Source organism: Alligator mississippiensis, chromosome 1, assembly GCF_030867095.1.
Source record: "Alligator mississippiensis isolate rAllMis1 chromosome 1, rAllMis1, whole genome shotgun sequence".
Lineage (NCBI taxonomy): Eukaryota > Metazoa > Chordata > Crocodylia > Alligatoridae > Alligator > Alligator mississippiensis.
The window spans coordinates 166,305,372-166,330,428 of NC_081824.1; the positions used below are offsets into that span (position 1 = coordinate 166,305,372).

A 25,057-nucleotide genomic window follows, 5' to 3' on the forward strand; every position below is an offset into this window, starting at 1 on the left:
CACACCGCGCCAGCTGGTCTGAAACCACGTGGTTTCTGGCTGCACTGCCAGACCACAGGACTCGGCAGCAACCGGCCCTGAGGACTAGGGCAAACACCTGTAGTCCTCCCCTGCCTCCCTCTGCCCTTTTTTAGCTGAGTTTGCTGGAAGGAGGCACGGAACAGCCCCATGGTTGCCAGGCCAGAAAGAAGCCTCTGCTAGGCAGGGGGTTCTGGTTGGGGGATCAGGGTGGGGCAGGGCCAGGCAGGCCTTCCTGTGGCTACTGGGTCCTGCTGCTGGTTCCCCCTGGGTCCTACTGCCACTGGTGCCTTGTCATCTTTGACAGGCAGCCAGGGATAGATAATAATTCATTATGTAAATTTTTTAGAGGCCCCATTACCCAGATAGAATGGCCTTGTGGGCCAGATCTGGCCTGTGGGCTGTATTTTGCCCACCCCTGCTCTATAGGCATGGTCCTGATTCACCATACAACAGGACCATTCAACGTCTTAGTGGATAAGGGCTGCATGACACCCAGACTTCACCAGCAAGGGCCATACTAGCACAAACCTTGGGTTCCCTGGGTACCCCCATGTTGCACTGTGCATGTGGACAGCCCCTTCACTGCATCCCAGATGCAGGCATTCCAGCCTCACTCTCAAGTCCCCCACTGTACCGCACCTGCATGGGCACCCTGGGCTGTGGACTCCCCAGTAGCACTACAGTGCACACACCACAAGCTGCAGGTTCCCCCAAAACACTATGGGTTGCGCCTTGCCACACAGCCTGGCCCCATGGATTAAGTACTGGCTTTCTGCAAGGCATGATATAAATGTCACCTCAGATCTCAACTCTGATATGGAATATTTCATTCCAAATTGTTGAAGAAACGCACACAACATACAGGCAAGCCTTAACATTTCTAACTTTTTTTTAACATAGGTATGCAATCTAGTATGCCATGTTATTTTGTCAAGTTTCTGCAGGTACAAAATTGAAAAGAGGTAATTATTAAAAGAGTTCAAAACTCCTTACTGAGATATCTGTTCTGTCCTTTCACTAAAATTTAAAAAAAGAAGAAGTTATGCTTACCATCTGGTGGAAGCTGACTAGCAAATTCAGATGGTAACGTTAAAAGAGCATAGTCTTTGAGCACAGCTAACCAGAGGCGACTAAGTGTGGGTAGTTCAGGTTGTACAAGCGTTATCAAACTGTCTGGTGGGAGCTCATCCACAGCACCAAAATCCTCTTCATCTTCATTTGTATTCTTTATGGCTCGATTTGGTTTAGTTTCCGCTTCTTTTTTTATCTTCATAGCTACAACATAGACCTATAAACAAAATGCATACAAAAGTTTAGATCATAAAACCATTAAAAGAAAAGGAGAAGTCTTTTCTAAGGGAAACAAGAGATTCCACACTAGGTGACCCCTTGGGTTTATCAAAAAAAAATTAGATTTTTTTGTGCAGTTGAAGTCCTTAAAAATTATGACAAAATTTACCAGAATACAATCTGCAAGAAAAGCAGCAAAGCTACTAACCTTTATCTGACCTTATTTCAAGGTAAAATTTGCCAATGTTCTGGACATGGTACAAAGCCAATCTGGCTACCTAGACTTTTACCTGAAAAGTATAATTTATGGTTGTTCTGACTTCTGAATAAATGTAGTTAATTAATATAACCTCTCAGAAATACTCTGAAATTAGTTTAAGAGTGACTAAAATCAAATGTAGCTTAATTTGGAGTATTTCTAGGTGTAGATCAGGCTTCATAAGAAAAGCTATTCTTTATTTTTGACTGTTTGCTGTTGTTTATTAATAAGAGTAAATATGCAGATATGCAGTAAAAATAAAATGTGCTTTCAGAGAAGAAATATAACAGAAATAAGTGTCCCCACACAACAGATGCTTTCCTTCAAAAAATAAAAGCTGTAAATAGCTTGATTAACACAATGGGATGAAGTGTTAAAACTTTCTCTCTCTCAAAAATAATCTCCAAAAGAGTAAACGTATAAAAACCTACCATATGCTAATATGACAAAGACAAACAAAAACCCAACCTGCGTTCCATTTCTTGCTCATTCTTTTCAAAACACTTGTGGCACTCTATATCACAGGGGTAACATTTTAGAAAGTAATTCAAAATGGCACTTGTAACTCAGCTCACACAACACAGACTCTTAAATCAGGTACCTCTGTTCTTCCATTACAAGAACATTTTGCATAGGGCAAGCTGTTTCAGAAATGCTTTAGTAAGTCTTGGATCACTGACTGTTCCATTTGGCACGGCACCTTCTGGGGTCTATGTTACAGTCATCCCATTATACATGCTCAAAAATACACCAACATTTAAAAGGTTATGCATAAAACAACACTCTGAGGCAAAAGCTAAGTGCACTATCACAATTAAACACAAGACATTGAAGTCAGCCTAAACTATTTTACAGCAACTTTAATATAAATTTAATCATTCAGAGCACTTGAAATGACTATATATTTTCTGTGCAACAATGTCTTATGCTTACTATCTAATAGTACTTTGTATATATTTTTGGTTTGATTTTCAGAGATACTAGGCTTCTACCACTTCTACTAACCTTAGCAGTAGCGTTTGGAGCTAGCAGGTAGAAAAATGGTCTCATTTTCAGACAACTGTATGAGATTATACATCCTAATAAGGCAACACTGCTCAGTGACACATTCATATAGTATCTTCTAAAAAGTCTCTCTCAATCTAACCCATGTGGACATCGTAATAAATTATTTGCAATACAGAATGTTGCATATAAAATCTAATTTTTAGGATACTAAAGATCCCTAGTATCTATCATTCCCAAACAACATCTAAGCAGACAGATAGCTGACTATGCATTACCAGGAGAATTTCTTATTAGTCCAACATACTATTTCAGTGGTTTTCAATATGTGGTCCATGGACTCAGAGGGGTCTGCAGACTATGCATAAGAGGTCCATGAAAGAGGACTGTGATCAATAAAAATTATGTGAATATTCACACTTGCAATTCACAGGAGTCTGCACCTCCATTCAAAATTTTCAAAGGGATCCACACCTTCATTTGAAATTTTTTAGGGGTCCACAAATGAAAGAAGGTTGAAAACCACTGCACTTAATCAACACATTATTTTTTTAAGCCATGGGTATGGACATGGGGAGAAAACAGTAAGCATTTGACAGAGACGAACTGTGGATAGCAGAGGCTATGAGAAGAGCAGCAGCAGCGAATGATACAACAGAAGTAGCATAAGAATCACAGATGAATTCAAAGGAAAGGAACTGAACCCCTGTAGTGAAATGAATGGATGGACAAGTAGAATTAAAGACCTGAAGAAAGAAGAAGACAGTCTCTGGAAAAGATGGCAATCTTTGGGCTGACTGGCTAGCTAAAACAATGGGATGAGCTGCAGCTATGCTAATGAAGCTAAACTAAAAATATGAAGGAAACAGCAACAAATGTTCACCTCAGCCCAGGCTTTCAGGACCGCTAGTTTTTCCATAGTGGTGGCACTCTCTCGGTAAAGCTGGCTTGAAGACCCCTTTCCTGCTTGTACTCTCAGGGAGGAGACGAGGAGATGGTGAACTCTACGAAGATCATTCAGGTCACTTACAACTCCACTCCCTATCCATGTACTACATACCTGGGCAAAAATAAATTTAAACTAATCAAACTGATAAAAGCTCAAACAAATTCAGGGTATCTACAATTTATGCAGATCTGTGTAAAAAATGTAAAATATATGTTTATCCATGACTCTCAGTAAATAGAAGAACAAAAGATTTTATTCCATCTTGGGCGTGTTTACCAAATCATGCAAATACAAGTTTGTCATTGCACTTACTTTCAATTATGTACTTAAACAGTAGTACTTAAAAAAGCACAGTTATTTACAGATTGTTTTTAATCTATCTGATGTGAAATTATGTACCGAATGCCATCAAAATCAAAAAGGAAGAATTAAGCACATTGACTTGCAATTTAACACTGTTACAGTATTTTAAGTGTTTATTTATCCATCCATTTTACTGTGTCTGTACAAGATTTTCTTCCACTACCATGTCCTGTAAAAGGTACCACCAAAGAAGTGTGATGAGGGAAGGGGGAAGACATGAATTTTGTGGGTTTTTTAATTTGTAACAGGTCCTCAAGTTTCAGGCATCCTGCAGATCACCTGTTCTTGTGTAGCACCATGCTCCTATAACTGGCATCTTAAAATAAATCAAAGCCTCAATAGTACAACATAGATTTCCAGTGGTGATGGTATCTGTGACAAGTGAGGCAGCCGCGGTACAATTTTCACCCATTTCATTTTTAGATAGCATGCAAACATAGCACCCATCTTGGCCAAACAAATCTGAAAAACAGTCAATTTGTTAGCACCTGGAAGACAAAAAGGGATCACTAGCAGGCAGCAACTAGTTGCTGGGAACAAATCACGCTAAACTAACCTGGTCTCCTTTGGTAGGACAACTGGATTGTTGGAAAATGAAAATGCAAATGACAGGAAAACCTTATTAAGGTCCAGATTTTAAAACAGTGCCACGTGACATACCCATATTATTAGCTGGAGAAATGAGGAGTAGCAGGGAACTACGTTGGATAGAGATGACTGAAAGACTGTAGGCGATGAACATTCATTAATGGATCAGCATCAATTGGAAATATCAAAAGGAGAGACCTGGGCTGTTCAACATTTTTTATTAAGGATCTGGATGAAAGAGCAGAGAATGTACACATCAAATTTGCATGTGGCACTGGATCTTGGAGAGATAAAAATGTAGTTTTGGATTTTAATTCTATTCACTGTCTTGAAAAAATGGCAGCTCAGCCAAGAACAAGAAAGATAAATCTTTGTACAAGTACAACATGGGAGAGAGTTGGCTGGGCACCAGCACTGCCAAGAGTGATCCGAGAGTTACAGAGGATTGCAAAACAAACGTGAGTGAACAATATGATGCTGTAGCAAAAAAGAAAAATGCTATCATGGATTACACTAATAAATAGTATAGTATCCAAGCATTAAGTAATAGTACTGCTCTATTTGGCCTGTTTTTGGTCATTTGTGGAAGGAGGTGGGCAAAGATCTAAGAGTGAAACAATGTTTTGGGGGTTAGAAAATAAGCTACATTAGTAAAAGGTGGAAGAAAAAGGAAAGGTTAGCCTGAGAAAAGAAGGGTGATGTGAAAACAGTTTTGAAATATATTAAAGTGTCATAAAATGACAGCGATGGTTTCCACAACTGCTGATGGTGAGAGAGACAGCAAGGTGTGCTTATACTACAGAAAGGAAGATTTCATTTTAGACAGGGATGATTCTGCCTTGAACAGGGGGTTGGACGAAATAGCATCTTGAGGTCCCTTCCAATCCTATTTAGGAAGTCAACCTTCAGGACAAAATTCTTAGATGTCAGAGCAGTTAGGGTACTAGAAACTGTTCCTAGTTTCTTTACTGGTCTAAGACAAGACAGGCCAGGGATGGCTTAGGTAAAGTAAAGCTTGCCTCTGTACAGGGACCAGGATTATGTGATCCCTTAAGGTCTCTTACAGCGCAATGATTCTAAACTTTGAGATAGTTATTAGCTGTATCTAAACTAAACTGAAACAGATTACCTTCCCTGAAATATTTCCTGAAGAGTGAGGTGGGGATATTGCTTTGTATATATACTCTTGCATATAGTTAAGATTACCCTAGACTGTACAGGTTCTCCCCACAACATTTAATGGCACTCAAAAGATGGGAGAGCAGCTTCCCCTCACCTATGATTCAAAGATGCCTAAGTTTCTCTTCCACATCTTTATTTCAACAGGTTCTTCAGGTAGGTGGAAGGGAACAGTATACGGTGGGCTTCTTCCCAAGTAGTGAAATTTCTGTTCTTGTACCAGGGTCATATTACAGAGTGATTTTATACCTCTCTACCTTCTAGAAGAGATGGCAGCAGAATGTTTACCCCCATGTTATCATGGGAGGGAGCCATAACAGAGCCATCACCCATTCCACTGTAAGTACTATGCAGCATAAACACAGAAGGCAGGCAGTGGAAACAAACGCAATGCAATGCTTTTAATTCAGTGCTTTTAATGCAATGCTTTGCCATGAGAAGGGCAAGTGACAGCATCTCCCTTGGAATAAGGGCACTTCTTTAATTCCAGTGGAGGTTTGAGAGAGGCATATGGAACAAGAAACACAGGGTTCAAGTTAAATCAATGCCTCTTTCTTTGCTTTCTAGCATAATTGGACCCAAAAAGAGAATAATTTTCTGCACAGATTGCCAATTTTTTTTCCTGCTTTGAAGTAGTTTTGATCAAGACTGTTTGCTGTGATGGGAATGGTTAAGATTTGGGGTAGCAATAGGGTTCTGCTAACAGAACCCCTTCTGCATTTAGAGATCTAGGTCCATGGAAGCTTTTCTCAGACAAGGGGGAGACAAGAAAAGCTCTTACAGACCTTAAGGTTCTTGCGACTTTGGAAAGACAATTTCCCTTAAAGTAAATACAAAGTCAGCCTAGACAAATACAAGCACAAGTGGATAAAACTTATTTTTAAAAGTGTGCAGGATATTCTAAGGTGCTGCAAAAGACCCACATTATAGCACCACCAAAATAAAACAGAAATGTCATTTACAGTAGCCCATATAGGCCCATCTGAACTAAAATTCACAAGCATATAAGATCAAATGGGGTTGCATAGAAGAGACAAGCTTGTGATAATAGAAAAAGTTTTAAAAATTAATTCTCAAGGTGCCGCTTCAAGCTCCTCATCCCTGCATTCAACGTACAAGTAAACTTTGACAAGGTGAAGGGTATAAAGAGCAATAGCAGTAGCTCTAGCCCCAACTCTAAGGCCCAGGCCTGATGCTACTACCACTGCAACAGCTGCTACATGGCTAAGCTATGGCTGGAGGCAGCATGAGCTCCAGGTTCCCAGCCCTGGACCAGGAGTGCCCAAGCAGGAGACAGAGTTGCAAAGAGAAGGTAAGAGGTGGTTGGGAGGATGCAGGGGACAGGCAACAGGGGGGTGCAAAAAAAGGTTGGAGGGACAAGCAAGTGGTGAGAGAGAAGTGCCCAATGATACAGGCACCATGGGGAATGGCAGGGGCCAGGGGAGATGAAAGCAGGATGGGTAGGGACAGCAAGTGGGGGACTTGCAGGCACGAAGGAGGGGAGGTTGCCAGGGGGCAAGTGATGGAAGAGGGAATGGGGATAGCTTCTCCACCACCACCTACCCCCCTGTGCTTGCCCCACAGCTGCAATGAGGGGGGGGCAGAGAACACAACATAAATTTAAGGAAACTATCCAAAATTAGATTCTATACATGGAAAAGTATAGCAAATTAATCAATTTGCCAGGTCTATAATTTAATTTGGGGGGGGGGGGTTCATCCTAAATTCAGAGTCATCTTAGATTCAGGTAAATACAATACTTGTTTTTTAATAGATATGTTGACTCAAGTGTCTCATTTTATATGCAAGTTGATTTTTTTTATTTTAAAACTAGAATTTACACGTAACCATAATTAGTTTCAGAAGGATTAAATAAACAGATATCTTACAGTAATGCTTATAAATGACTTCTGCATTATTGAACAAAATGTGTTACCTAGAGCCTCTTAAGATATTCCTAATAAAGTTATAACTTTTGGATAGGATTGCACATTTTCCAGCAGGGGGGTGTTTGTTAACTTTTATTTTCTCATCTTTTTCCTAAAAATCACAGATATATTTTTAAAAAACATGAAAAGTGTCAAGCATTGACTATAAAGCCTTCGTATTTTTCTCTGTACCTGGCAGGCTTTTGCTGTTATATCAGAAGGGGTATCTTGGGAAAAAGCTGGTCTTAGTGCTGCTCCAACCTACGAAAAATGAAAAAAGAATCTATTAAACACCCTCAATCAACAAATGCAGTTATGTAAAAAAGATGAAAGCAGCCTAGGTTTTCATAACTGCATCCAGATTGGTCCTCGCTATCATCTAACCAACAGAAATCTGTAATAGTATTCTTCTGAAAAAAAATATAACTTAAGCTTCTTTACAAGTAAAACCACCTTTTAAACCAAATTTACCTGTTACATACCTTTGTCATTTTTGTTACTGTAAATCCTTTGCAACAAAACACTGAATCATGAAACTGTTACTATATGTGCAGCTTTTCATACTACAGTAATTATTTCTTTCACTCTTACAGCTTCTGGATTTTTAATATATTCTCCCTCTTTCATTTGGTATCTAAGGTAATATTTTATTGCAATACTGTCATGAAACTTAAAACATCAACAACCTTGAGAGGTAACCGGCACTGCTTGTACACCCCATTTTAAGAACATTCATTTATCCAAGCAGGAATATATCATTCAAAATAGAACACATTTTAAAATATAACCACATGCAAAATGCTTTATACAAATAAAACAGGTTGTTGTACTGGAAAGCTTATGGTGATGTTTGATCAGGGCACCTTACTATAAGCTTTTCAGTACCTATTTATGTCAGGTTTATGTGAATGTCTGGACTTGGTCAAGCCTTTAGATTCTGTCTCAATGGTCTAAAGGTGGGGGGAGGGGATCGTAGGTCTTGGGCAGCCTCCTCTCCTCCACACTCTTGTCTAGGCATATATGTTGAAGGTCTTGGTGCGATGGTTGCAGGACTCAGCAGGAACCTGACTAGACCTCTTATGTGTACACCATGGTCCAGAGACCCAAGGATTACCTGCTTTGTATATGTAAAAGACTGGTGAAACAAGAGGTCTTAGGCTGCTGCCTCAAGCAACTGGTAGCAGAATTAGTTTGAAATTGGGAGATACTTTGGCATATATCAGACTGAACTCAACTGTCCATGGAAGGCAGGGGAGAGATGAATTTTACAGGCTAACTCAGAGGTATCAAACTCATCAGACCCTGCAGGCCAGAAGAGGGGCATAGGGCTGATCTGTGTGCCAAATCAGATGCAGTGACAGGCCCCATGCTCCAGATGCAACATATGCCCCAGACTGGCCCCAGCAGGACTAGGGCTGGAGCCAGGGCACTCTGAATATGGTGTGCAGGTCCAATCGAAGACCCATAGGCAGCACCATGAGCTGAATGATAGGGCTCTGGGGGCTAGATGCGCTTCGCAGGTCACATCTTTGATTCAGTTAACTCATGGGTGTCAGAGATATGTACACTTTTGTGAGCATGAGCTCACTTCATCAGATGCTACGAAGGACTGTGCACACAGAGGCTGTCAAACAAGGAGTGATAAGAATACAAAAGACAGGGAAGAAATGAAGGGATGGGGAAGAGGAGGAGGAGGGAGAGGGGTAATGTTGAGAGAGGCAAACAAGTAATAAAGCCAGAGGGACAGAGGAGTCACAAAAGCTAGTCCAGGTAATGGGATCACACAAGGTGGTGCATTGCTTAACCAAGTATGACACCAAAATTTATCCAAATATATCACTGAATTACCTAAGGTTCGGCATGGATCAGTGATGAGAAATGGGTACAAAAATGCAGGACTTGTGGCGAGACCAACGCTGGGCCATAATCTTAGTCTTAGGTCAGAGGTCTAATTGCCCACTATGCTGTCTTTAGTTTCTTCAAGACAGGTCTCAAAACTTTGAGATTTTCATAGCCAGATATGCATAGGATTTACAGAAATCAGCAAGTTTTAGGCACTCTGTCCAGAACTGGATTATTCGCAACAGCAGCAAGGAGGAAATTTCACAGTTAAAAACAATCAAATTCCTTTCACGGGCACAGCATGAATTGTGCTGTCAGGGATGTCATTAGATTGCATTCCAAACATTTTAGTTGCTAGATCACTCTTCTATTCTGAGAACAAAAGGAAGGAAGCCGAAACAAAAACACAGCAAAAACTTTTTCAGAGTGAGATCCATCAAGGAGTTATATATAGCTGATGACAGGCGTGAAACTCAGTATGTATCATATCAATATATAAGGAGGCTATAGTCCAAGAGGGAATGCAAAAGAACTAGTGGACTCAAGCTCTGGAAGTACTGCCAACACAGCAGTGTCCCAAAAGACAGGGTCACAGGGAACAAAGGTATTCCAATCAAGAGCTGAGGGAAAGGGATACCAAGACCTGAGAGAACCATTACTTGTTCCTGCCAGAAAAGTATATCACAACCTGTTTGTACTTCTTAAAAAAAGTAGTAAAGCAATGGATTCCTACTGTGAAACACTGAAAAAATTTACAAGGAAAGAGCTAAGCCATGAAGCATAACGAGAGCCTCTGTTCCACAGCTGAAAAATGGCCTGAATTTTCTAAGGGAATAGAAAACAAGCTCTGTTGACAACCTAGCATTCAGCAGGCATGATTTGAAATGCCCCAGCTAGAATGACTATCCTACTAATAGTCTGAGATGAATATCTGAGGAGAACAATTCTTTACATTTGGGAAGCAGGAGGCTGCTGGTGGCTTTTGCTATGGTAGTTTCACTAAAGTGAAGACAGCAAATGACAGAAATGCAGGACAAAAATGAAAATCAGTAAAAAGAGAACGCTACCAAGAAGCCTGCAGGTAAACAGAGGACAGGAAGTGAAAGGGTCTGTGTGAACACTGTTCCTGCATTTGTCTTCTTTAGAAAGGATGTAGAAAATGAACCAGAAAACACAGAGAGAGGTTAAGTGAAATAGAGAGGGAGAGGGAGAAAGGGAGAATGTACACACAAAAGAGAATCTGGAGTCAAGCCGGATGGGCTGGGTCCAAGGAACCAGAGCCATACTTATAGAAAGAATGCAAAACTGGAATGCAGAAGGTTAGAGCCAAAGAGAATGGCTGGTAAGCCCCTGCTAGATAATGGCAATCCTGCCCTTAGAAATATTTGACAAGAACTTGACCAGGATAAACCAGAGGGAAAACAAATGAATTTACAGAATATGCAGTTGGAAGAGAACGTAGGTAGAGAAGAGCTGCTGGGTGCAGGAGGTGTAAGAGTTACTTAGGGAGAGCAGACCCAAGAATACAAATTTATAGTCGATGAAGTCAGTGTAATCATGGGACTTTCAACAAAACTGCTGAAGCTATGTCATTAGGTGGAAGGCCAGCACAGGCACTGATCACAACAGCTCTTGGCCTTCACTTCAACAGTTTCTCCAAGAACTAGAGAACAGGGAAGATATACTGCCACCCTCCTTCTCGTACTACACTGCCCTCCCACTCAAAAGGACAATTCTACAGACATTGCAAATTACCTTATGTCACTTCTACTTCCTTTCCCATAAGTTCTTCTACAAAAGAGTATGATCTGGACCAGTAAATTACTCTGAACTGCTCATAATTTTATAAAGTTATATTTAAGCTTAATTATAATAGAAGATTTTATATACAGATTTTGCATATCAACAAAAATGCCATGTCCTTTCATGTTTAAAAGAACTCTAGATTAGTAGGCTAATATAAGACCCAATTTGATAAATAAAAAGCAGTAATATTAATGTTAATTTTGTAAAAGATCACAAAGTCAAGAACACAACAGCTTACCATAGGTCTCCAAATGAAAATGAAATCAATTGTGTTCAAAATGATAATATACTGAGGTATACTCATTTAAAAAAAAAAAAACAGAAACCATAATTGCATTCTTTGCATCTACATGTAGCCCCTACAAATATGTCCGATTACTTTGTTACACTATTAAATGACAACATGGAGACTCATGAGTCTCAATCTATTTTAAAATCTGAAACTTTTGTTTTACTACTACACTTTACTGTTTTATAAATGTCTCTCTCACTTCTGTTGTAAGAAAAATCTCCACTGAAACTGGGGGAAATGAACCAAGACCTTGATCCTGCAAATACGTATAGTATTTAATTTGAATAGATGAAGTCAATAGGACAAGTCACATGTGTAAAATGTTTGCAGGTTCAGGACCTAAATACAGGAGAACAGTAAAATTGACTGTATATACAAAATGCTATTATACACATACACACACAAAGTAACCAGACAACATTTTTTTCCAGTAATACTAATCTTAGCTATTATTTATTGGTCACAAGTAACGAAGTCAGGCAGATGAAAAATGTTAAATTGCCTGCATCCTTTTATCTCTCATAACTTCCCTGTAATACAAATTTCCCTGTAATACAAAACTTCCTTCATTCAAATTTTAAGAATGAAGAAACTAAGCTATCAGGGGAGGAGGACTGAGAGATTTCAGCAACCTCACACAATAAATTAGACATACACAGGAATAAAAAAAAACTTAGAACTTTTTCAAATTTTCTTATTGTGTTCTCATAGATTCCTGGTCTGATTTATAGAACAGAACCATATCCATTAATCCCCAAGAAAAAAATAGGTGTATTAGATTCATTCTGGAATGGAATCAAAATGTTCTTTTCAAATTCTAAATTCTACCAATGAAACGGCCATTACTGTTGCCAACACTTAAATGTACCACATAATATTTAGCTTTCAAGAAACATGGCTCTTGACTTTTTTTTTTTTTGGAACTTCTACCAGTTACTAAATTGTAATTAATAGCTGGAACAGATACAGAAATAATTTTAAAGAGGTAAATAAAATGGTTTCTTCAGGACATTCTCTCAAACACAAAGTTCCTTCACAAGTCATTTAAAGTTACAAAATGTTCTCAGAACTGACACTAGCACACTGGCAAAAGTACACAATTTCCTAAACATATAAAGAAGGTCTCACATTAGCCTGGTACTGCTCCAGTATCACATGACCTGGAAACTCTGGCTCAGGAACCGATGCAAATTTCTTGATAATGTCTTCAAGTGCTTGGAGACCAGCCATTCTCAGCTGGTTGCTGTGATCAGTTGCAGCCATGAATGCCATACGAATAAGGTCAGAGAGATGGAGCACTAAAAAGTCATCTGAAAATAAAGATGATAAAGCCACTTACTAAACTGAGGTGACGTACAGAGATACTGTAACTATGCAACTACTTCCCTGTAAGATGCAAACTTCACACAATCTTAAGAATTTATATGGCTTGGGAAAAAAATTTCAGCAAACACCCTCTTCTTCTGATTACTAATAAAAACGATAATTTTGGAATTTTAACGCCATTTGTGAAAAACGCCAGAGTTATAAATTTTAAGCAAAGTAAAAGAAAACATGAAAAAATGGCTTTGTGCTTTGAGGCATGTTATATTATATAAACACTTTGCAAATATAGTTTGAAGGACTTGTACCTTATGTCCACAGAAACTCTAACTTTTGCAGTCTTAAGCCTACAGTGACATCTACTGGTTCAAGATTGTCTGATCAACTTAAAAAATTTAGCTACTATACAAAATTACTAATTATTGCAGGTAACAGTATTCTGAGATTAAAAGGGTATCAATGTCTCCCACCTCTCAGAAAAAAAGTTGGATCCAAAAAAGTTTCTGGACTTCTATACAGAAATCTGTGCAAAGCTGGCAAGAAAGGTGCAGGGGAGAATCTAGCTACATTTTATTTAACACCTTACTCTTGGATTCTAATACCACACATCCTACAATTTAAAAAGATTCCCCTAGGTCATTAAAACAACTAATACAAATTAAGAGAGAAAGAGTAATACCTGCAGACATTATTTTCCAAGATTCAAGATTTTAAAATGACTTATTTGGTAACTGGCTTTGTAGGAACAGTATTGAACTCTGGGCAGGCCCCTGCCACCCACTATGGAGCCTGGGCAGCTGGCAGCAGGCAGTGGGGAAGCCGCAATCTGCTGCTCGAAGGTCTGCAGAGTTCCAGCCCGGCTTATTGTTGGTGGCTGGTACGCATGCACCTCTGGGTGGACTGTGGGGAAGGGGCTGTGCTGCTACAAGGATCAGGCCCCTTGTGGCTGCCCTGCCATCCACCCCTGGCATGCCAACGTCTTACAAGTTGAGGTTGGGGTGTTTTTGGCATTCTGCCCAAAAATGTTCCTGACTCCTGAACTACATATTTCCTCATAGAAAAATAATGGCTCACCAGAAACTGATGCACAGAGGCATGATACTACTGAAGCTGGAGTTATGGTCCTGCACGGCACTAGAATGGTGCATATATTTTGTATTTTCACATACATTATAGAGAAATGGGGACTTGCAGCTATAAAATTGGCCAATGAAACTGCTGAATGGAGAGGTGCTGATAAAAATGGATACCTTTAATAAAGTATTTAGTTTTTCATGGTTTGTGTGGAAAGATATCCCTGTCACATACAATACAGTTTCTAACAACTCTTTTTTTTTTCTTTGCGAGTATGCAATAACTCTTCACAGTTAAATTTAAAGTAAAACAAAAAAGAATTGCAAATACTCATGCTTACTTTTGGGGTTTTTGAGTTTAGCTGAACGGGCCAAGGCCAGATCAAAGTGAGCCTTATTTGCATTCTCACACAGCATAATAACGCGACACAGGCAATCAGCAGCAAACACACGAGTGGCCCAGCGAGGAGCCACAGAAAGTTTTGATTTATCTTCTTCACCCAGCGTGGTAAACATTGTATCATCATCCATTTCATCTTTTTTCTCTGATTCCTCATCCTTTCCTCCTCCCAAAGGGGCTGTAGTGCTCATGTCTACAAGGCAGTCATAAGAGTTAGCAATTCCATTGTTAGTAGTTATGTTTTTTCAGACATAATTTACAGTGAGGAGTTCTCAAATCATTCATTAAATTCAGACTTAAATTGTTATTCCTAAAAGAAGCAATGGTACACAGAAATGAAGAAGAACAAAAGAAAGGAATATTAGTAAGGACGAAGGTCCTAAAAAGATATTAACCCTAAGGATACAACAGTACTCACAATGTAAAATGCTTACCACTAGAGGCTGCAAGGACATCCTTACATAACATCAGCCAATGGGAGAGATTTTCCACTGCCAGGGATGAAAGCATATGTCCCAAAGTATCATGAATATCAGAACACAACTTTCGGTCCGTCTCCCGATCTAACATTCCAAAAAGAACTCCCTCGAGGCCAGTTTCTGTTATATTAACTCCTTGATGCTGGGAATGAATGTCCCGCCGGGAACCAATTCCTGGTACAAAAGGATTAATATCTGCAGAATGATCAAAAGAGAACGTTTTCAAAAATAACTGAAACTATTGGGCCTTAAACTAATAAGTACCACCAGAAACAGATATTCTATAGTCACTCTTAGTTGTACATAGTTCAAGAAGTGAAACACAAATTCCTAAACACATTCATTTTTTAGTAATTAGATTCTGCCAGGTACTGAACATCTTCTGTGAAATATTAAATACAATTAAGATAATGGAAGATAAGCACAGCTAGTGCCATGCAGGAAATATTCAACATGGTATCATTACACCCTAGCAAGAGTCTTCTGAATTAAGTTTTAAATGTGCCACACAATACTAAAACATGAAATTTGGTGAGAGCAAATAATTGTTCACTTAATGTCAGATGAAAGACAGCAATAATAGCACCAGACTGAATATAAACAACAACCACCAAAAAATTACAGTAAATTTCTAGACATTTTCTTGACAATTCGAATATCACAGTAGGAATCAATTGTTGTGAGCATCCCCACCTCCTCCAGATAAAAATGTATACAATAAATTGCACATAAGGATTGGGCCAACTAGAAAAACTGGTAGATTAGGCATGTTGCAAATAGATCAGGTCAAAATTGGGTACTGCCTAATCACATAGTATTATCAAATCCACCTTCAAAACCAGCAACATTATGGGGAACAAAATGGGAAGGCTAAGGAATAATTTAAAATATATAAGGAGGAAAAATTAATCTACCCAATCATTTCTAATGATCCAGACTGCATTAAGTTCCTTACTTCTAGCTGGAAGTACAGAAACAACAAGAAACTCCATCAGATGGTGGTGGTTTACTGACGCAAAAATAAAAAGGGACACAAGAAACACTTACTCATGCCACAGTTCTCTCTGTCTCCAGCATTTTTAGCTAAGCTCATGGCATATTCGCACACTTCCGCAGCTTCCCTCTGTGCAAGCTGTCGCAAACATGCAACTGCAGCCCGGCGAAGTAGCAAGTGGGAACTGCACAAATGAACCTGCAATCAGAGCCATTATAAACTGGTAAACTGTAGTGTACCTGAACTATTACTGATTAATGGCAGGCATGTTCAGTGAAATAAAGTACAACTTGTAAACAGTTACAAAAAAGTGAATAACTTGCATAAGATACTAAAATTAAAACAAACAAACAAACAAACAAAAACAAAAAACCACACTTGGCTGATGATGTCAATTAAAATGGACAAGTTCTTTAACTTACTGAATCACTGCAGTTAAGCCCCTAACGTGATTACATTCTTTGGGCAGGAACTTCTGCCTCTCATACACACACAGGGCACCACCTGTAGCTTCTTACTATATTTCCATGGACTATGGATCATTCCCTCTCCCTTCGAAAAAAAAGCCATCTGTAATTTCTTCATGGGATTAACACAGATGTAGTTCCATTCTATTTCTCCATTTCCTGTTAGGTAAGCACTTTCCCTTGCATCATTCAAAAACCCAACAAGTTAACTAAAGGGAAAAATCTGAGCACAAGTTATAAGCTCCCAACACATCACTCCATCTTCCAGAAAAAAGCACAGAGAGAGAACTTAAAATGGAAAATGGAAAGATCTTATTTACAATATTTAACATTAAAGTTTAAAAAAGGGTGTTGAACTCCAGCTTGAGACTAAAAGTTAAGGCAAGCAGTGTGCCACTAGAGCCACAGAAGAAACTTCAAAATCATCTCTGAGGAACTAGCTCCCCATGAAAGACAGTGAAAGATGTGACAAACCAGAGTAAAAGACAATGAAAGATCTAACTTGAACCAGAGTAAAAGGTATTCACACTCGTTTTGCTTAGAAGACCATTCTGAAAGAGCACAGTTTTCAGCAGTGCTTGGAAACTCCAACTGGGGCCTGCTATTCCTAAGATTTCCTTGCCCCTTTCAGCACCCAAATAAAATAAACAGACTTGTAAAAGGCCCACCCATTCAGCAGTTCCCATTGCTCTTAGATGGGAGTAGCTGGGTGGCAAGCAACTCTAAAAGTCTGAATGCTTTATTTAGGGATGTGCACAGAAGGGGAGCTCTTTGGAAAAATCTAGCCTCCTAGAGGATCCAACTGTGAGCTGATGGCTGCTGAGGACCTTAGAAAATCTGATTTAAGAAGTTCACAAATAAGTACTTTTCACAATGGGGTTTCCAGAGTTAACAGTGGCCATCCAGTTAAATAGTACTAACATTTATGAGACTGAAATTACAGGGGCAGTGTTTGACTGACGACGCCAGTTTATATCACACTTTACTACCAGTTATAAACTCTGAATACTATGTTCTTATATCCTATTACTGAAAAAACCTACACTTTTCAACAGATGGATGCCACCAGCAGCAGCTGAACCGCACATGACAACTACCATTAAAAATGTCCACTTTCAGACATAAACCACAGCGTACACCATGCATGCCCAGAAGTGCTCCTCAGCATGAGAGCTTTCAAATGTCTGTGCTAAGTAAAATTTGCCTCTAATCCCTTTTGAAAAAACTGAAGTACAAGTAAATATTTTTCTTCCAAAAGGATTCTGAAAGTTCCTAACTTTTCTTTAGAGGAAGTAGCTGTAGAAGGAATGGTATGTTTTTCCACAGGGGAGAAGATAAAGAGCTCTCTTTTAGAAAAGAATTCTTGCCTTCCCCTGGAACTTAGTTTTTAATAAGTTGACTACACATTTGCTTTCCCTGAATTAGCGTGCTATGAGGATGGAAATTATTTTCCTGAATGAAAGGTCATATATTATATGAAGTATTTTAACAGTAGGCCTTTATTTCATCCGTGAATATCTAAAGATTTCAGTACAGAAAAACAGACTTTAACATGGATCATCCTTATGTTGTCACAAAGGAAACAACAAAAAAAAACTTTGGAATTTTATTATTGGAAATATTACCCCCTGCCTTTAGTTTCAAAAGATGATTATGACAATGAAACAAAAAGGCAAGCAGAAATCTAAAAAGTTTTATGCAATAAATTGGTTTAAGATGGTTTCATAAGAAAATACAAGTTTCTCATTGTTTTGTTACAAAACGCTGTGCATATTATTACTTAGCAGAAGGGCCCACCTAGCTCTGTTTTGGATGATGACTCCTTCACAGTGAATTTTGAGCCCTTTGACATGCAACAGAGGGTGGGGACACAGCTTAACAAAGTACTGGATTCCAAAAGTGGAAAAGTAAATTGAAAGGGGGATACTCTAGGGCAGGGGTAGGCAATGTTTTTGGCTGGAGTGCCAAAAAAACCCACAATGTCTACCTTGGAAGGTGCCAGTGTGCTGACATGCTCGAGCCTGGAGCAGATGTTTGCAGCTGGCACACAGAGCCCAGTCTGCTTGCAGCAGGGCTTGCAGTCTCCCAGCCGCATGCTGGGAGTAGCCTGGGCTCCGTGGCTGGCAACAGCTGCTTAGACCCTGGGCTGGCAGTGGTGTGCTGAGCAAAATGGCCTTGCATGCCATGCTTGGCATGCGTGCTGGGGGTTGCTGACCCCTGCTCTAAGAAAAGACTGGGCAGATTATGCAGAATCTGCGACAAAGTCCCAAATCCTACAGAAGTAGGTCCTTTGGATTGATACCATTATGAATCCTTCCGTGAACTCTGTGAAGAGTGTGACTCGCAAGGCAAGGGATGATTTGTAAGGGAGGGTTTCACCCTCTATCTCAGTTTTCTGAATTTTGTAGCATAGGTATAAAAATTATACAGGTATATACAACTCCAAAGTATTCTTAAACCTTTAAGGTTACAAACTTCCCAGACTAGTTGACATGAGACAGGAGCTGCTAATGTCATGTTTAGAGGCATAAGGGTAAATGTCAACAGAGAAGCAGGATGGGGAGAAGAACAAGAGAGACTACACTTGACTACAGTAGATGGAAAAGTCCTACATTCACATGTACACAAACACAAAACTTCCTTCTTATCCAGCCACACGAGGCAGGATGATTCAAGGTCATTCTCTCTCTCTCTCTCATGTATTATTTTATATACTTGGAACATGTTATATTAAATGAAAACAAGGGCCCTCATTTCTCTGAATAACATTTTTAAAAGCACCAAACTGACTACAGTCCAACATCCTTTTATTGGCTTTCAATGGGATGTGAGCTCCCATTTAGTTCCCAAGTGCTTCTGAAAGCTTTTCTTCTCAAGTCATATACATATCCCCCATATACTGCTAAACATTTCTGCTGCCCTTTTTAAAACAAAGGAAAAGAGGGGCCCATTTTACACTTACACAAAGACTGGGAACCAGACTAGACAGGTTAACATGCCGTGGTGCGAACATGTGAAGCTGCTGAAGACAGGATATGGCAGCTGCCTGAACAAGAGAGTCGGAGTGATCTTGTGTGATGGCACACCCCACCAAGCAGGAAGAGCGGATTGTTGAAATGGTGACACCATTACCTACCAACAGAATAGAGCAAGATGTCAATCCAATTCCAAAACTTCGAAGGAGCAGAATCTGTGCACAATTAACATACAATTTTTATTTTCTGAATTCTCAGCTCAGGTTACCAACCACATTATTTCAAAGATATTCTTGTAGGGAAGATTTCCATTGTCATTATTAAAAATAGATTTGGAAGTTAAGAAGTGTAATCAGTAAGGTTGCAACTAAGACACTGTGTCAAAGATGATCCCATATCTATGGCTCCACATCCCTACTGCACATTAAAATAAGCCATTATACTTGGATTTCTTTCTAAATTGGATCACATACCTCCAAATAAATACAGTGTAAATATAGTAAAAAGTAAACAGTCCTAAGATTTTGTATAGTATATCAGTACTGGAATTAAATAACTTTGACTCCATTTTATAAGAACATCAAAATCCATAACCACAGTTGCAGATCTACAAACCCAGCCACAAAAATTTTCAGAATAGATGCTATGCAACGCTAACTACCTAGCTGTTCTTAAGGAAAATATCATTTACCTCTGATACGGTCCCAAACTAGTATTTCTACCAAGCAAAACAGTCATAGATTGGAACAGGTCAAAAATCTGTAACATCTTTATCTAACTTAGACAGACAGTATACCATAAGGAAACTGGATATTGGTACAGTTAGAATGGGTACAGTTAGGTTCTTTGTGGAAACTTAAAATTATTAATGTAATTACTTTTAGGGCCTCTCAGTGTTCAGGCAAAGGCATGATAAGATCTGATATGTGATCCACACAATCCCTGCCATGCCACATATGCATGGCAGGTGTGATCATGGGATCCAGCATCAGGTCCAGTCACACTTTCTTGTTGGTGCAGCTCCCCCTGCATCAGCAAGTAGGAAGCTCGCATGGCTGCAAGTCCCACAGCTGACAGGACTCGCAGCTGCAGCAGTGTCCCACGTGTTGCTGTGGCTGCAACAAATGGATCATGGGGGGGAAATTATGGAAATAACAGCACTTGATTAGCTGGTTGATCATGTCTTAAGTGTAACATTAGCTGGGTTCTAAAACTTCTAAACATTCCAAAAATGGTATGTTATATGTTAACTTTATTTTAACTAAAATAATTTTTCTTGCAGATTAACACTCACATTGTTTTTATTGCAGATGAACACTCACCTTGCAGCTCAGGGCCAACTGTAGTTATGATAGCTCCAAGACATCGGCCCAAACACTGATGTACTTCTGTGTGAGATGGTGGAACTGTCAAGAGCAAGGTAAGAACTAGAGATAGAGTAGGTTCCACATATCCACGGTACATTGGCCCACTAGAGTCTACAATCAAGGCAAGTGAATGTAGGGACCACGTCTGTGGAGTGGGGGTGGAGAGAGGGGGGAAGACAAGGAGAAGAGAGGGAGAGACAAAAAAAAAAATAATAATAATATTTTGCTTCGTTTAGTGGCCTTATTTAAACTGGACAGAGCCATACCAGTACTGTTAAACATGTCCTTTGTATTGAGGAATATCTTAATGCCTTGAAAAATGCATCTACTATTCCTTGCTACAAAATAAGTTTGTGATTTTTTTTAAACAACACTATCATAAAGTATACAAAGGAACAGAAATAAATCTGCATATGCCATACCTTTAAAAACTGAACTTTACCTAGCTTCTGAGTACTTATGGAAATTTAAAAGGGTTTCTAGTTTTAATATATAAAACAAACAAACATCACCAAATAAAGCAAGTCTTTTGTATTACCATGGGGTGGCAAGATACATTTAGAGAAACATTATCATAATTACAGTGCCAACTTAAAGATTACCTTCATTCCTGTTCTCTAAACTTAAAAAACAGATGAGGGTGTTTGTCTCTGTAGTTACTGTGAGCTCCATACACTAAATTCTGAACGATCAAATCATCTCTGAATGGTACAGCTTCCTCCTGCTGGGACATTATAGCTAGGAACAACTTCAACTAAGAGTTTCTTCAGATTAATGAGGAGAAAGAATGAAGAAAAGTCTCCTGATGTGGTGCAGCTGCACTGCAATCTCTTAAAAACAATAATTTCAGGCAAGACATTTTTTCTATTCAGAAGTCATTTTATTATTCCTCCAGAGGTTCTTTTAATTCTTGAACTGATTTTTAGCATATATTTACTTTCCCTTTAAGAGCCAACTTACATTTACTCTTCCAATTTAAAAAAAATATATATATTTTTATTAAAATGATTGTTCTGTAGGTTTTACTATCTTTATTTACTAGTACTGTAAAGCCCCTTAAGATAACACAGTATGATAAGGACTTTCCTAAAATAATTGTTGTAAGTCAGATTAGCTTCTTCTTGGAGAAGATACTCAAAACATTCCACCATAAATTAAGGGAATGTTAGGACAAAAAGGTCCTCTCTCAATTAAAACAAACTTTTTGCAGCATGATCTGTTCCTTTTTTGAGCTCCTATAACTTTCTCCCACCAAACTAATGATTTAATACAATGATCAGACATGCAATGCATTGCAATCTGGCACCATATCGAAAACATTCAAAATACATTTTTTTTTACCTGGACTTCAGGTGAAGTGCCATCTTGAGCCAAGGCCAACAGAATACTGACACTGGTTTTCAGATGCTGTCCAGAGCCTATTCCACCAACGTAACGATGAAGACAGCCAAGAGCCAATGAATGACCAGTTCTTGATACAACATCTCGTGCGGATTTTAACCTATCAAAATTAAACCATAAAAATGATGAAATCTGCTAAGTTCGTAGGTGAGGCAAGTATTGTCCAAGTGGTCATAAGAATGAATGAAACTGAGCTCCCATCAGGACTACATTTGTTAATTAGAAAAACATTAAGACTTTTAGAGAAGCCATAGCTAAAGGAAATTGTTTAAAACTTTCTGATTATTAACTTCATAAATCCAGTTTTTTGTAAAAATCATATGGACTCCTCAAGAATTTCCTTCTTGCTTCCTGGACAGAATCTGATATTTTAGATAAAGAATATTTTTAGATACATGATATTCTTAAAATGCTTACTCTTTGCTTGACACTGCAATATCGCCATGATTTGTCATACAAACTCATTGTGAAAACTGTTGCCAAGTTTACAACTGTTCCTGAGGTAGAATATGAAGAGAACACACAGGACTACAGAGGAATAGAGCTGAACTATCTGATACTGCCAGGTTAGTTATTAAAATATCTTCATCCGAATGTTTCCTTTTCTGTTGGTGCATTTTATGACTTTTTAAAAAACAAATCTTTTGTTTGAAAAGAGGAAAACAAGAGAAAGTTTTTAAAAGGCACTAGATTACATAAGCAATGACATGTAATCACTTTTCTTTTAGCTCCCACATTGCAACAACAGATGTGACACCCATCAGTAATAAGGCTAGGGACCACTACTGTCTACTAGAAGACTGAAAGAATGAACCTTCCTCAAAGAAGCAAGTGAAGTATAATTTCTTTACATTCAATATGCAAGAAGTTAGCATTCTGTTGACAGTATACAAACTAATAAATTACACAGCTTCAATAGATAACACAAAAATAATTAAACAATATGCACAGATGAAGGAATTAAATTAAATGGATCATGGAGGACAAATAATGGAGATAACAGCACTTGAAGAATCATGGAAACTCAAGAAATTAAAACTGGAAAACTTACAAAACTTGAGTATTATAGGAAACAAGGTTCAAATTATGAGCACTGCTGAAAAATCTTGAAAAAAAATTTGAATGCATGAAAATAAGCATCCTGCTGAAGTTCCTCAGAACACTTAGGCTAATCTAAAGCAGTAGTTCCCAACCTTCCCAACCTCCAGGCACCTATCTGAAAATACCAACTCTTAGTTTTCAGTTGTTTCTTCACTATGAAAAAGTAATGGAGCCATTCAAGTTTCTAAGTTCCTTGTAACAGATCACAGTTCAGAATGTTTTTCACACTATGGAGTCATATTTGAAAGTTCTGGGTATACCTTACTTGAATGCTTTCCAGTGCTGATACTGCATGAAACACCATGGCACCCTGAAAAGGATCTCAGCACCCTAGTTAAAAGTCACTGATAGAGGATTTTGTTAATAAATTACTGTTAATAATTTTTACTCCTTTTATTAAGACTTTTTATCTTGTAAACTTGGAATGACAGTATGTAGGAATATTGCTGAACACAGAAAACGATGTGGGAAAAATCTGAAACTTCTCCTATAGATTTGAATACCGGTTTGTCCAAGTTGAACAAATCAAGGGGTGCAACTCTAGGTATCTTTCCCCTTACTTAGAACAGAAAAGTGCCTAAAGAAATACAAAATCCCCAAATATTTTAATCTATGAAAGTTAGGATTATTCTCTCTTTATAAACAAAATGTTGCATTTTTTTTTGCACTTCTGCAAAAGAACAGAAAGAGGAATATGGGACTCAACTGAATTTTTTTAGGACCAGATAATAAAAGCATTAACTAAATGGAAGCTGACTTTGAAAATGGATCATTAAAAGATCATTTTCAGTTTTAAAGTCAGGCATGTTAATCTGAAGTCAGGCAGAAGGCAGTTTAGAAACTAACTGATTCAGAGAGAGATGAGCTTTCCAAGCAACAAATTACTCTGCTGGGTGCTATGCTAATCTGATAAAGTAGGTCATTTCCTGCAAAAGCTTGTGCCTTCCTGAACCAGTTAGTTTCTAATGTGTCATCCTATCCTACCTTTTGCCAGTTTAAAAAAAAAACAAAACAACACACTTTGGTACAGTTTACTTGTCCATCTGAAAGAAAAAGAGATGTCTCACTTTCTGGAATCTGTGGCACATACCAGATCTCAGCAGGCCAAATGCCAATGATGTGGAAGGAAGGAAGCAACCATGGGACAGTAAACAAGCTAAATCATGGATGCTTTGAGTAGTATTGATAAAGTGGGTCCATCTTGAAATATATAACATCCATCTAGGTTCCAGGTATTTAAAAATCAGTCAATGCTTACTTTTGGTAACGACATCTAGAAAAGCTCAGGATCTACAAACCTAGTCAGGTTTGCAAAGCCTAAATTACATAGCAAAAAGGAAATATACTTAAAATATGTGTCCTATTAAGCAAAGAAAATTCCAAACAACTTTGAACGTTTATTTCCTTTCTTGAAGCAAAGTGACAACAACTTACTTGTCAAAGCTGTACTGAGCCATTCTGGCAATGAAAGTTGCTTCTCCAACTACCTGAGCCATTCTACCAAGAGCCTCTCCTGCTGCACATCTCAAAATAGGGTTAGGATTGTCAAGGGCTCCCATAACCAAAGTCAGAGCAGATTTGCGAACTTCTTCTGGTCCTAACGTGCTTTTATTCTCAGCTAAACCCTGTATGAAAAACAGGAAGCAATATTTGAGCACAAAGAGTAAAAGTTTTTTGTCTCTTGCTGAAAGTTAAAATATATTAAGCTAATAATCTTACAAAATAATCACTAATAAAAAGGGCTAATGATTTTCTACATGAAGGTTTAAGGCACAGCAGGATGCATCTTACATTTCCCACTGTAAAGAAAATAATTTAATATCCACTTTTCCTGTAATTCTTTCAATGGTAGCAACCATGCTAGTATTTTCAGGGGGAGGAGAGTTATCTTTTTATTTTAAACATAAGATAATATTAATATATGGCATAATATAAACAAAGAAATAGAATGGGGA

At 38.5% G+C, this 25,057-nt stretch overlaps 1 protein-coding gene across 4 annotated transcripts in view; it reads right to left on the minus strand.

Annotated features, from left to right (window-relative positions):
• The window catches only part of HEATR5B (HEAT repeat containing 5B), an 82,234-nt gene that overhangs the window by 24,679 nt on the left and 32,498 nt on the right, over window positions 1–25,057 (minus strand). For 3 of the 4 annotated variants that reach the window (XM_019500601.2, XM_014600044.3, XM_019500600.2), the window contains exons 19-29: window positions 24,537–24,727; window positions 21,942–22,101; window positions 20,556–20,745; window positions 19,221–19,390; window positions 15,845–15,989; window positions 14,753–14,992; window positions 14,260–14,511; window positions 12,651–12,832; window positions 7,775–7,843; window positions 3,459–3,635; window positions 1,072–1,309 (exon numbers count right to left, since the gene is read on the minus strand). In XM_019500601.2, the coding sequence (XP_019356146.1) occupies window positions 1,072–1,309; window positions 3,459–3,635; window positions 7,775–7,843; window positions 12,651–12,832; window positions 14,260–14,511; window positions 14,753–14,992; window positions 15,845–15,989; window positions 19,221–19,390; window positions 20,556–20,745; window positions 21,942–22,101; window positions 24,537–24,727 (2,014 nt within the window). The remainder of the gene's footprint in view (window positions 1–1,071; window positions 1,310–3,458; window positions 3,636–7,774; window positions 7,844–12,650; window positions 12,833–14,259; window positions 14,512–14,752; window positions 14,993–15,844; window positions 15,990–19,220; window positions 19,391–20,555; window positions 20,746–21,941; window positions 22,102–24,536; window positions 24,728–25,057) is intronic. The other variant, XM_019500602.2, reaches the window with a different exon arrangement.